The 14,845-nt window shown below is 36.6% G+C and overlaps 1 protein-coding gene across 1 annotated transcript in view; it reads right to left on the minus strand.

Annotated features, from left to right (window-relative positions):
- TAF4B (TATA-box binding protein associated factor 4b) overlaps positions 1 to 14,845 on the minus strand; it is a 124,944-nt gene that overhangs the window by 18,826 nt on the left and 91,273 nt on the right. The window contains exon 14 of the mRNA XM_030336514.1: positions 14,349 to 14,459. Within this exon, the coding sequence (XP_030192374.1) occupies positions 14,349 to 14,459 (111 nt within the window). The remainder of the gene's footprint in view (positions 1 to 14,348; positions 14,460 to 14,845) is intronic.

Raw genomic sequence — 14,845 nt, forward strand, 5'->3', positions numbered from 1 at the left:
CCCCGTGATTAATTTATTTTCAAGTAGGGTGTTAAGACTGTTCAATGGGAAAGAATGGTCTTTTCAAAAAATTGTGCCAGGACAACTGGATATCTACATGCAAAAGAATGAATTTGGACCCATCTTATACCGTATACAAAAAAATGAACTCAAAAAGGATCAAAGATGTAAATGTAAAAGCTAAAACTGTAATACTCTTAGATATAAATCCTGTGACACTGGGTTACAAGCAAGCAGAGAAAAAGACTGATTGGACTTCATTTCTACAAAGTAAATACACAAATGACCAAAAGGGACATGAAAAGTTGTCCAATGTTAGTAGTCACTAGAGAAATGCAAAACAAAAGCCACAATGAGATACCCCTTTATGCCCACTGGGATGGCTATTCAAACAAAAACAAAAACAGACAACAACAACTAACGACCATCATGTGGAGTAATTGGAACTCTCATGCATTATGGGTAGGAATGTAAAATGGTGAAGCTGCTATGGAAAAGAGTTTGGCATTCCTCAAAAAGTCAATCACTGAGTTATTATTATATGACCCAGTAGTTCCACTCCTAGGAATATACCCAGAAGAAATTAAGTATTCAGCCATAATTAGGAATGAAGTACTGATAAATGCTACAATACGGATGGCCCTTGAAAACATTATGTGAAGTCAAAGAAGTTAGATACAAAAGATCACATATTATATAATTCCATTTATATGAATGCTCAGCATAGCAAATCCATAAAGACAGAAAGCAGATTAGTGGTTGCAAGGTGCTCAGAGGGAACAGTTAATGGCTATGGAATTTCTTTTTTGGAGTGATGAAAATGTTCTGTGATTAAATAATGGTGATAGTTGCACAGCCATGTGAATACACTAAAAACTACTCAACTGTACACTCTAAAGTGGTGAATTTTATAGTATATGAACTTTATCTGAACAAAAAATCCCACAAAAGATCGGCACAATCTGGTAAGTCAAACAAATTGGAATAAACATTTCAAAAGCAACTTGTAGTTACTGTTTTCAATACTTTATGGAATTCTTGGGGAAAATGCATAAATAGAAATTCAACAATATACTCTAAATGTTATTAGAAAGTAAAGTACTATTGCAATATCTAAGGCAGATATATTGCTTTCCAAGTAAACTTGGGTTTTCACTGGTAACGTTAATTGACAATCTGAACATCTAATTTGGGAAAATCTCACAGAGAAACTAAGTGTCATTTAAACTATGGAAAGATACACTTAGCAAAGGAGTTACCAACCACTTTTCCCATAAACATTAGTTTGTTGTTAATTAACACTCATCTATCATCACGTTGGAAAACCCTCTAAGGCCTGGTATTTATCAAAAGCAGTCCTACATAACACAGGCAATTCGTGCTCTTCACAGACACTGAAGTTGGAACCAAATAGCTCCATACAAGGCTGAGACAAACAGCTACTAGTACATTAGGGAACAAGCATAACAGTATAACTGGTCATGTGAGAACAGTACAATTTAAGAAATCTAAAGACAGTCATACTAGTCTAAATTACAGAAGCAGTATGCTTATAGACACACTTTCAAAAACTGCTTCTTGGGAGCCTGACAACTTATAGGAATCATCTTAAAGCCTGACAAGTTAAAAAAATAATCTCTCTCAGCATAAGCCCATTATTATGCTAACTATAATTAAAGTGCTTTGAAGAAAAAAAATTTATAAAGCCTCAAATATTCCATATAAAACTGCATTAAAACACTATTTGCCCTGGGAGGAATGGTGACCAAAATACTTAATGGAGCAGAGGAATGTAACAATAAAAATACTTGAAAAGACATGGAAATCTTAAAGGTTCACAGACAGCTCTTCACAGATAACTTGTATTTTATATACATTATACTAATTTCCAGTTTAACCAGAGATATCCATGGCCAACTGCTAAAAAGACCACCATGCTAAGGTTCATTAATGGTGTCCTGTATCACAAGCTCCAAGTACTTCCCTAATCATGCTCAGTTACAAGGCAGAATAGGCCAGACCAGCTGCCATAAAGAAAACTAACTTAGACCATAAATTCCAAGCAAGCTGAGGCCTAGTTCTATTATTCTCACCACTGTACCTAGCACAGTGGGGCGACCGAATGCATAAGTGAATATAAATGCCATCTCTCCTGAATAGAGAACAGAAAGGAGATTAACCAAATAACTAAGAGATGACAAATGGCATCAGGCTTTTAGAATAACAATATCCAGTACTGAGATACTAATAAACACACACTTTCATATACTGCTGGTAGAACTATAAAGTAGTTAAACATATGTCTTGATGAAAATAAAAATTTTAAATATAAAATTTCACTTTAAAGAGGCTGGGCAAGAATGCTGTTTAAAGAAATCACCAAGGGTGTCTGGGTGGCTCAGTCGGTTAAGTGTCCGACTCTTGATTTTGGCTCAGATCATGATCTCATGGTTAGTGGGTTCAAGCCCTGTGTCCGGTTCTCTGCTGTCATGTCAGCTCAGGGCCTGGAGACTGCTTTGGATTCTGTGTCTCCCTCCCTCTGCCCCTCCCCCATTTGTGCTCTGTCTCTGCCTCCCAAAAATAAACATTAAAAAAAAAAATTTAAAGAAATCACCAATCTGAGGAATCGAAAGGTATAAGTGACAGGGACAAGAAAGGGACTTAGGAAGAGTTGACAGAGAGGGACACAATGGAAATAAAATAGAGAAAGTAAACAGAATAGATTTCCAGACCGTAAGTGAAAGAGGTAGGCTTTGGAGCTCCTGGTCAGGTCAACAGAGCAGAGCAAGATTTCTGGAAAGGGGGATAGTCCCCATTTCAGGTCAAATGAGGTACATGTTGCCTCTAAAATCCAAATGTGCCGCTTTGTGGTGGGAAAAATCAGCAAGGTATAGCAGGTTGTTAGTTAGTTAGTTAGTTAGTTAGTTAGTTAGTTAGTTAGTTAGTTAGTTATTGCCTTAGAAAAGGTATCTCAACATAATCCAAACCACTGGACTCCTAGAAAGTTCATCAAGGTAACAGGCACCTGAATTTTTGTGAGAATTATCCTCTCTCTGGCATGCATGCACTTTACCAAAATGTCTATAGGAGTTGTTACATCCAACTCAGCAGATCAAATCATCATGGTACCAATATAATGGATCAGCATATGTCCTATGGAAGGGAGAGGCTATCCAAGTCCTTGCAGGCTAGCTTATGACATAAAGTTTGATATAGCCCTGAGATAAGTTAGTGGAGGTATACTGCTGACACCACCAGTTGAAAGCAAATTAATTCTGATGGTTTTGCCTAATAAGTATATAGAAAAAAAAAAAGCATATATCAGATCAATATTTCCATACCGAATGCCAGGGGTTGCACTGATTTGTTCCAGCAACAAAACCTCACTTGGAACAACTTTAATTGAAGCCACCATTTGATTAAGCTTATGATAACCCACTATCGTTCTCTAAGATCCATCTGTCCTCTGTTAAGTTGAATAGGGATGTGATAGGAATCACCACTTCTGCATCTTTCAAATTCTTAATGGTAGCTCTGCAATCCCTCCATGTAATAATTTATCTTGGTAAGTAGATAACATTCTAGTGGCTTCCACGGGTCAGTTAACCAATGTGGGATCTCTGTTAGCTGTTCAATATGTCTACTCCAAATATGCATTCCAGGAAAATGGAAATAACCAACCACATTGGGCCCACTGTTAGATGGGCCTAAGCCAAAACTCCATTGACTGATAGAAAACAGTGGTGTTTGGAATGTTCTAGAATTCATTACACTCAGAGTCAATATTCAGCAATCCCTAAAGAGTCTATTTCTCATTCCCCAATGTCCATTATTCTAGTAAATGGCTGCAGGTCTTTGGGGGAAGCCTAGAAGCAGATCAACAGTATAAATTTTTGGCTATATGGCAGGACCCAGCTTTCCCTTCATTGAAAGCTTCTTGGACCTGGCTTACATCTAGGGACAGATTGAGGGGTTATAAACTCTGTTGAGGTCATTCAAGTCACACTTCTGTTCCCCAGGTCTAGAGCTCTTCTGTATATAAAAATCAATGAATAATTCATAAAGTTTCCCATCTATCTCAGCTGTGCAGATACTATAACCAAATTCACCCATGAAAAAGATCTCCGTCAACTCAGAATTCTCTGATTACCGCTTTGGCTTTCCTTACCATTACAGTAACCACACCCTCACCCTTTGTCTTTTGCAATTAAGTGCCAGTATTTGTTGCTGTCACCTGGGATTCCATTACTCCTGAATAATTCAAGGATCCTAATTTGATGGCAACAGTTATCCTGTCATTCTTTTAAAAAACAGCCAATAGAGCTCTTCAAGGATGTTGGGGCTCTCCTCCTGAGTGGATTTCTCAGAGCTCTGAGAAAAGGAGTGGTCTCTAGACTCACCTGGGGAACACGTGTGGTCAAGTTTTTTGTTTTTGTTTTTGTTTTTTTAATGAAAAACCCACTCTAGCATTCTAATCTCCTTAAACCTTTGGATAACTTCCTCTATATAAATAAAATTCTAGCATCTATCTCAACTTTACTTAGTTTAGGCCACCTTTTAGTGTAGTTTTTAGTTAACTAACCAAGCAAACTGTTAGAACCACTCATAGCCCTCTGACCTAATACCTTCAATCTGGAATCTCTGCTTAGTGAGCCTTTATCAATAAATTTAGCCTGATTCAATTTTATATACCTTCTGCTCTATTCCATTCCTACACCATCCCCCAGGTAATTGCAGACAAATCATTTATTTCTTTCAGTGTGTATCACACTTCCTCATGGGTAACGCTTAGTAGGTAAGTACCTCATGCCCTGGGGGCTGTTGCAAGGGGGTTACAGAGGTATAAAAGCAATGAGAGGTGGTGAGAGAAGATGCAGTCTCTTAAAAAGCAACTTAAATACCTTAAGGCAAGCCATTATAGATTCCTCAGGAGACTCACTTCCCTCAGACAGAGGTAGGATGGTAAAGTAAAGGTGGCTAGAAAGAATTAAGGAGTCCAAGGTACCTAGCTTCACTGGAATCTGCCCATATTCCCCACCCCAATTTTCAGTTTTCCATTCTTTCTCTAGATAACCTTAACACAAGAGACTACAAAACTAGAAGTTCAATTTATATTGTAACTCAGCCACCTGCAGGATTAGATTTTGGGTTTGGTTTTCAGAAATCTCTGCCTTTGGCTACAAGAGATAGGGGTTTCTTTTACAGCAATCATAGAGGATTTCACTTCTTTATGTGGATTCTGAGCTCAGAAGCTAAAGCCATTTCCTTTCCTAAGTTCCCCAATATAGTTTGAAGGGATCAACCTATCCCATTATTATTATTTTCATGTTAAAATGTTCTGTGGCAGTAAATACTTGGTCTCCCATAGTCTTACCTTTTATGGGCACTTGATTACTAGTGTCTAAAGCTGATTAACTGCTTTGCTACAGCATGCCATGGATCACCAGTGTCCCCTCTGCCACTTGAAACGGGGTCGTTAATGCTTTTAAATGTAATTAGACCTGAGAACCAATTCTGGAAAACCTAGAACTAATTTAGGAGCCCATCATTACTATGTTACTGTTCTTCTACAACTAATTATGATACAGGTGTCTTTATCAGTCAGCATTTGAACAGAGAACACTAGGAATGATAGAGAATATGGCATTTATAATGGAGATTTGGCCTTAAGTAATGGTGAACCTGGTCAGTTTATGTTCAGCTGTTGATTCTGTCTGGGGCTGGGCCTGGCCCAGTGTTTGGAGAAGCCGATAGAGAGGAAATGGGGGAAGCTGAGGAGCCCTGTGGCTCTCCCATACCAAGAATGTTTGTGAGCTGCAGTAGCTCCCAGGGTGCCCACGCTTATCTTTTGAGAGTAAGAATATGGATGCAGTCTCACTTCCACCTTGCAAAATCAGAACACCTCATTGTCCACAGTAACCAGGAACTATGCAAGAAAAGGTATTCTGGGAAATGCAGCTCTACCTTACCAAATTTGACATAATACAAATACACCATACCATCTTTGTCTTTTTAAAAAAAAAATACTTGTTTGGATTTGACCTAAGTTTTAACTTTAAAAAAAAAATTTAATGTTTATTTATTTTCGAGAGAGAGAAAGAGCATGAGTGGGGGGAGGGGCAGAGAGGGAGGGAGACAGAATCCGAAGCAAGCTCCAGGCTCTGAGCTGTCAGCTGAGCCGGATGCAGGGCTCAAACTCACGAACCGCAAGATCATGACCCAAGCTAAAGTCGGTCGCTTAACCGACTGAGCCACCCAGGCACCCCCCCTATGTTTTAACTTCTAACCCTTTCTATTATTGCTTATTTCTGCTCTCACACTTTCAGTTCCCAAGGGTCTTCCATTTTCTCTAGTCATCGTTAAAAACAGCTTTTATTCTTGTTTCATGTTTGTGACACACTCTGCTTTTTACATTTTTTTTCTAGTTTCCTACTGCTTCATACCTTTTCTTCCACATTCTCCTTTTAACTTTTCATGTAAGAGGTTTCCCTTACATATCTGCTTATCCTTGCCAACATGTTCATGTTAATATTTAAGGCCTCTTCTCTTGGTTATTATTATTATTATTTTTTTAGAAACAATGCCTCCAGTCTCTAGTCAATTTGAACTCAAATACTACTAAATACTCTTATTGCTGTTTTCTCTTCTCTTCCTTATTCTTGTGTATTTATGTTTTCACTCCTTTACCAATATTTAAGGGAAATTTGGGAAGAAGGAAAGATAAATCCATAATGTGCACTTTAACATATTTCGCATGAAGTCCCTGAACATGGCTGACAGAGTCAACCTCTGTATCTCTGGAAAATTTAAAAGAGGCAGATCTGTTTATGGAAGTGTGAATTAAATAACATTTTAAAAATAAGGAGCTACTTCTTTATTTAAAGTAATAACATGCTCTAAATTCCAGCCAATCTATGTGATATTTATAGCCAGTGTTAGATGACAATAAGTATGTTTAAATCTCCAAGTCAGCTATAATAGATAACAATGCACACTTCAGAAGTTATGGTTCCACTGTAGCCTAGCACAAAAGAATGGTGGTAAAAAATGGCACTACCTGTGCCCTCAAGAACATAAAGATTAAAGCTGTGCCCTTTCATGTCAAAAAACCTATTTTTGACTTCAAACTTTTAATTTATTGCTAAGCAAAGTTTCGTAAAAGCCCTTTCTTCTCTTATTCCTCTTTTTTTTTTTTTTAAGTTTATTTATTCATTCTGAAAGAGAATGCATGGGGGTTGGGGAGGGCAGAGGGGCAGAGAGAGAGAGAGAGAGAGAGAGAGCGAGCCTGTGAGAGAGAATCCCCAGCAGGCTCTGCACTGTCAGCGTGGGGCTTGATCCCAGGAACCTTGGGATCATGACCTGAGCTGAAACCAAGAGTAGGAGGCTTAACTGACTGGGCTACCCAGGCACACACACCCCCTCCCCCACCGAAGAGTTAAAATCTTACAGGGTAGCATTCTAGCCTGCTTCAAGACAGAGCAAACATATACTATCCACTTGATAATTTCTTCATTCTGGTTAGCAAATGAACACTATTTTAAGCAACATATACTAGACACATCAATACTATAAGCACCATGTAGCTGATTTGGTACTGAAACCACTTAATTTTAAAAGAAATATCAGCAATTTTAAGCCCATTGAATAATTAAATGTTCTCAAGAGGCCTCATTTATTTATGTTTGTAAAAAAGCAATGAGAGTAAAACTGCATGTTGAAATTCCAAAATTTGTACTTTCACAGCTCCAAAATTGCTTTTATGTGCAATGATGGGATTTTTAAGATATGTTATAAAGTAAAAATAAAACCTATCTTTATATTTAACAAAAATGAAGAAATATCCTTATGAATGTTGGATCATTAATAAGCTATGTGAACTATTTGAAAGTACTGTTAATAAAGATCCTTTCTAATCCAAGGATCTAAAATTAATACAGGAAGTATAGTTATTAATGTCTTAACATTCCAAAGGACCCCGCGCACATGATCTAAGCAATATACATAAGCAATACAAACATGCAAACACTCTAAACCTTAAAGTAGGTTCTAATTTAGTGTTATAAGTATCTGTATAGCCTATATTAGTTTAAAAACTAATTTCATATTTATGTATATGTGTATATATAAATACATATTTATATAAAAATACACCCACACCCACACATAAAACTTCAAACCACAGCAGTAAATTAAGGACAAATTCAAGTATTACCAAGCAGTAAATTTTAACTATTTCCCTTCCTTAAAAATTTTTTTGGATGTTTATTTATTCTTAGAGAAAGAGAGAACACAAGCAGGGGAGGGGCAGAGAGAGAGAGAAGAATCTGAAGCAGGCTCCAGGCTCTGAGCTGTCAGCACAGAGCTGGACATGGGGCTTGAACTCACTAAGCGCGAGATCATGACCTGAGCCAAAGTTGGATGCTTAACTAACTGAGCCACCCAGGCGCCCCTATTTCTTCCCTTTGTAAAGCTGACAGGTTTATGGTATAAATAGTTGATTCAAAATGGTAATTGGTACTTGCTGCTTTTTGCCAGGGTTAACACAAGGAAGACAGTAGCTGATGCTATTCAACTTTTTAAAAGACTTCTAGAAGAGGAAAAAAAAAAGAAAAAAAAGGACTTATAGAAGAGAATATCAAATGTAAATCTATAAGGGACCAGTTTATTTTTTTATATTAAATATAATTTATTGTCAAATTGGCTTCCATACAACACCCAGTGCTCATCCCAGCAGGTGACCTCCTCAATGCCCATTACCCATTTTCCCCTCTCCCCCACCCCCATCAACCCTCAGTTTGTTCTCAGTATTTAAGAGTCTCTTATGGTTTGTATAAGGGGCCAGTCTAATATATGGGTTATACAAATCTTTTTAAGGATAAGAGATAATTTTGCTTTATTTTACATAACAGAAAAAAAATACTAAAGGACAAAAGTCCAAAACTAATTTCTCCAAATGTATTATTGTTGATTCATTATCAACAAAAATGATAATCTATGAATGTGAAAGGTACTAGTAAGCTTAATTTTCTGCATTTTTAGTAGACAAAAAAAAAAAATGCATTTAAACTAAGGAGTTATTCTTCAAAGAACCAAAGAACTTCACTCCCCTCTGGGATTATCTGCTTATCCTAACCAATTTAAATCAAACAGGTAAGATTTCAGGTTCCCAACTACAAAGAAGATAAAAAGTAAAGCCTCAGTTTCTGGTTTTATACATAACTTCTGCATTCCTTATGAGGGAATAAGACAAATGAATAAAGAGTTTTAAATAATTCCAGTTAGGGGCGCTTGGGTGACTCAGTAGGTTAAGCATCCAACCTAGGCTCAGGTCATGGTCTTGTGGTTCGTGAGTTCAAGCCCCACGCTGGGCGCTGTGCTGATTGCTCAGATACTGGAGCCTGCTTCAGATTCTGTGTCTCCCTCCCTCTCTGCTCCTCCCCTACTCGTGCTCTGCCTCTGCCTCTCAAAAATAAACATTAAAAAAATGTTTTTAATAATTTGAATTGGGGCGCCTGGGTGGCGTAGTCGGTTAAGCGTCTGACTTCAGCCAGGTCACGATCTCGCGGTCCGGGAGTTCGAGCCCCGCGTCAGGCTCTGGGCTGATGGCTCGGAGCCTGGAGCCTGTTTCCAATTCTGTGTCTCCCTCTCTCTCTGCCCCTCCCCCGTTCATGCTCTGTCTCTCTCTGTCCCAAAAAAAATAAATAAATAATTTGACTTAATGCAATTTAAGTTACTGGGAGGGCAAATAAATCAGCAATAAACCTAAAACATCATTTCTCCAGTTTCTCATTTTAAAAAGAAAATGGCCTTTAAAGTTAAAATATCATAAATAAAAATCAACAAATAAGAAAATAGTCTTCAAGCTAATTTCAAAATAAGGATTGTACTAAAATGTTACCAGCTCATTAAAGAAATGGTATTGTCAATTTAGGTTAGCATTACTTAAAAGTACTGTTATATAATACAGTAAAATCTGACAACTACCTAAGCTTAAAACCCAAGAAATACAGGGGAAAATGTACACGCCTAAATTCTCAAAACTAAAGAAGCACCAAGCAAACATACTCTTCAATACATTTAAACACAAGTTATGACACATGTTTTGAAATTTAAAAATTAATAATCTTGCATTTTAATGCCAATAGACAAATCATATAAACTAGTTTTTTTTTTTATCTCTGAACACCAAAAATACATTTCTCTCTGACCCCTAACCTATGACCTTTCTCAGATTTGAACATACAGTAAAAGAAAAAAACACTTAAAAATCTCTGATTATTGTACACCAGGGAATGTTTTGTTTTTAAAATTTGTGACAAACTCAAATGAGATAGAGAAGCAAAGGTCTCAAGAGATTAATGGTTAACATTTCAAATTTACTATGGACCATGAAGACTACTTATAAAATATGATTAAAAGCTAAAATAATGGTACTATTACTATGATGACAATAATGATAATTTATTAAGTCCACTCGTGAGGCCAGAAACTAGCTAAACACTTTGCAGAATCCAATCTTTAAAACATTACAGGCAGGTATTATACCCTTTTTCCAAATGGGGAAAACTGAGGTACTGTGTTTAAAGGAGGTGTCAAAAATTATAAAACTTAACAGAGTAAAGAACAAAACCCAGATTTGTCTGTGTTCAAAGCAAGTGTACTCACCCCATGTGCTATAATATAGGATTTATTGTATAATACTAATAGAAAGGAAGGATAGGAATTTAGGTATCTCTATAGCTCTTTCTCAAAGGAGGTATAAATAATAATTCTGTGGATGGGAAAAAAATTATAAATAACTATTCTTGCAACAAAGAAACAAGTATGCTAAGTCATATATATAGGAATATGCTTCATGATGAAATAGCATGCCCCAGTTTTAATAAAATATTTACACACATTCATATACAAAGAGACCAAAAATAAAGGGCAGTGGGTCATCCTGTGGTAGAGAAATAATAAAAACATAAAAACTCTCCACTGGGCTAGTTTTACCATGTTTTTATTTTTTAATTTTTTTAATGTTTGTTTATTTTTGAGAGAGAGAAGAGAGTGAGGGAGGAACAGAGAGAGAGAGACAGAGAGACAGAGAGAGACACAGAATCTGAAGCAGGGTCCAGGCTCTGAGCTGTCCGCACAGACACCGATGTGGGGCTCAAACTCAAACCATGAGATCATGACCTAAAGTTTGATGCTTAACCAACTGAGACACCCAGGCATCCCTACCATATTTTTTCAATACATTAAGATGTGCAACCTTGAGGACATTACGCTAAGTGAAATAAACCAGTAACAAAAATACAAATACTATATGATCCCACTTACATGAGGTATTTAAGTAGTCAAGTTCACAGAATCAAAATGGAATGGCAGTTATTAGGGGCTGTGGGGAAAATGGGGAGTTCTTAATGGGTATAGAGTTTCAGTTTTACAAAACGAAAGAGTTCTGTAGATATGTTGCACAACAAATTGAATATACTTAACGCTATTGAACTGTGTAACTTTAAAATGGTTAGGATGGGGAAAAATAAAGATTTTGTAGTAATACATAAATAGATACATATCAATAGAATTAAAAATTAAAATTTTATTTCCTCAATCAGTAGCCACAGTTCAATTGCTCAACAGCTGTATGTAGCCATTCAAGACAGCATGGATACAACATTTTCTCACAAAAATTTCTGTTACATAGCACTGGATCACAGTATGCAGAAAAAGACCCAAATTCATATGGGAATTTGTATTCAATACTGAATCTGTGTGATAAAGGTAGCACTTCAAATCAGTGGGGAAAGAATTATTGAGTAAATAGTATTGGGACGATTTGTGAGCCTGGGGGAGAACAAAGAAGAAGGGAATAAAGATAAAGCCATATCTTAACTCCTACTCAAAAGAAATTCTGGATGAATCAAAGATTTGTACTTAAAAAGTGAAATGATAAATGTATTAACACATAATTCTAATTAAGAAAGGCCTTCCCAAATAGAATGGAAAGCCAGAGCACAAACACTCAGAAGATCTTCTTTTTAGGAAAATAAAAAACTTTACAAGAAGAAAGCCTAGACAACTAGAAAGGGGGGTGGAGGGGTGTGGTGTGTTCCATTTTCTCAATCAATTGAAAAACGTAACTCAGTTGAAAAAAGTAAACTGAAAGTACCAATATACATAGGAAAAAACTGCTCAATTTTACTTGCAATTTAAATATTCTATTAAAAATTACATTTTCAACCATCTAAGGGCAAAGATAATCTCAGTATTAATGTTAAATAGGAACTAATGGATTTAAAAACTGATACAACTTATTCAGAGGGTCATTTTTAAATATGTAACAAAAATCAAAAGCAACAAACAATATTTATGGATAAAATGATACTGAGTCTAGAACTGACTAAAATAACCTGAGGAAGGGGCACCTGGGTAGCTCCGTAGGTTAAATGTCTGACTCTTGATTTCAGTTCAAGTCATGATCTCATGGTTCATGAGTTTGAGCCCCATGTCAGGCTCTATGTTAACAGTGAGGAGCCTGCTTGGGATTCTCTCTCTCTCACTCTCACTCTCTGCCCTTCCCTCCCATCCCCCACAAATGCTCACTCTCTAAATAAATAAATAAACTTAAAAAAAAAAAATAACCTGAGGTATAAAAAACCAGAGAAAGTTGGTTCAGATTTAAATAAGACTGGGTACACATTGATAGTAGGTGTACCAGAGTGGTGAGTATATGGGGGGGATTCATTTATTTTTTGTGTGTTTGAATTTTTCCAAAAAGTTTTCCATGTTATGCATAGCCTTTAAACCAGGAATTCCATTGTTAGGAATTTAGCCTACAGTTACATTATACAATGTAAGTACAAGAATGTTCTGGAAGAAAACTAAATTTCCATTACAGAATGGGTTGAGTAAATTATGTTTATCTACACATAGTAATGTCCTATACCTTTAAAAAGTATGGAGGTCAATTATGTGACGGAGATTACAGAAAAGGGGAAAAAACATCAAGGGCAGAACAATAGGCATAGTCTGATCACAATTAAGTAAAAACAAAATCAAGCACGTGGATCTGTGAACACCCATAAGATACATGTGCATATTCATAATAAATTTTTAGAAGGCTATGTCAAAAATCTTAATAATGGTTTCGTCTGGTTGGGCAGGAGACGGGGAACTAGAAATCTGTGAGGAGGGACACTTATTTTTCAAACATTTTTTATACTGTGATTTTTTGGGGGACCTGTGAACATATTGCATTCATTACATTTATAATGAAAAACAACTAGATTTTTTAAATCCTTCCTCTACTGAGATGATTGTCATTTATTTAGGAACTGCCAATGTTCAGGGTATATGTTAGGGAGGAGCTGGTCTCAAAGCATATTTAAATTTTACAGAGCAAAACAGATGAGCCATAGCTCTCCTATTGCTGACCCTACCTCAGTGGTACCTGTATCTCACCCTGATGATCGATCCACAAATCTAACATTACATCAAATAATTGTTCTAGAGATGTAGGTCAGCTCCTTTCTTGGTGCTAATCAAACAATTAACAATTTTTATTGAGTATGTAAGTTCTGTGGAGGAATACCAATGAATAGGATTATATCTGCTCAAAAAGTTTAAAATCTTGCAAAGAAAAAATATGCATCATATAAGGAACAGAGAAGAATCTGCCATGCAAACATATTATGTACTGAGACAAGAAGTCAACGAAGGAATGCGTAGTTGGGGTTCATGGAAGAAAAAAGATGGCAGATTTGATCTTAAGATATGAACTGGGGGCATCTGGATGGCTCAGTTGGTTGAACATCTGACTTCGGCTCAGGTCATGATCTCATAGTTCATGAGTTGGAGCCCCACATCTGGATCTCTGCTGTCACTGCAGAGCCTGCTGCAGATCCTCTGTCTCCCTCTCTCTCTGCCCCTTCCCCACTCATGCGGGGTCGGTCTCTCTCTCTCTCTCAAAAATAAATAAATATTTTTTAAAAAAACTTAAGAAAAAAAGATATGAACTCGATTTAGATATACAGTAGGAAGAGGATTATCTAAGACCAGTGGAAAGAATGCACAGAAATAAAAAACTGAGATAATGTGACTCATTATGAGTAGAGATGGGGGCGGGTGGAGGGAAAAGGAAGAAGTATAAAATAAGTAATCAAGAGGAGTAAAGTTCAAGGTGATATATATCCTAAAAAAAACAGGCAAAGTTAATATTTTATAAAATAGGCAAAGGAGAGTTTTAACAAGCATTTGGCAGCACCGGCATGCAAGGTAGGATAAACTATGTACATGTCTTTGCTTCCTTTTGGCTTGCTTTCTTGACATGAAAAATAAAATAACAAACATTACTTCAATACCTCACTTCCAGACCCAGATTCTAGTGGTCTCTTCTTTCTTGGTCCAATGGCCGCAAGAGCTGTGAGGTTAGCATCTCTATGCTGTATCTGCGCAAGCTCCAACTGTTGTAACTAGAAGATGGAACAACAACAACAACAACAACAAAAAAGTCAATGTTTTCAGAGTCATGCTCAGAAGGAGGAAGAAACTGATCATTAAGCCTATTTCTGTGTTCTTTACCAAATAAGTTACAGTATAAAATAAATGATAAATTCCCCTAACAGTCAAGAGCACATCATTTCCTAATGCCTTTACTCCAACAAACTCTTTAGTCCTGAATCTCTAAACAGTAAGAGGCAGAATTTAGGTAAGGAAGAAGTATGGAATAGAAGAAAAGCCAGAAAAAAAAAGGGCATCTAGTGCTTAATCTATCCTTAGTTTAATCACAGGTAAGAAATACCTGAAGAATAAATTGAACAGTAAATTGGAGAGAAACTGGCCACACGATAGTCAACTT

Source organism: Lynx canadensis, chromosome D3, assembly GCF_007474595.2.
Source record: "Lynx canadensis isolate LIC74 chromosome D3, mLynCan4.pri.v2, whole genome shotgun sequence".
In the NCBI taxonomy this organism is placed as follows: Eukaryota; Metazoa; Chordata; class Mammalia; order Carnivora; family Felidae; genus Lynx; species Lynx canadensis.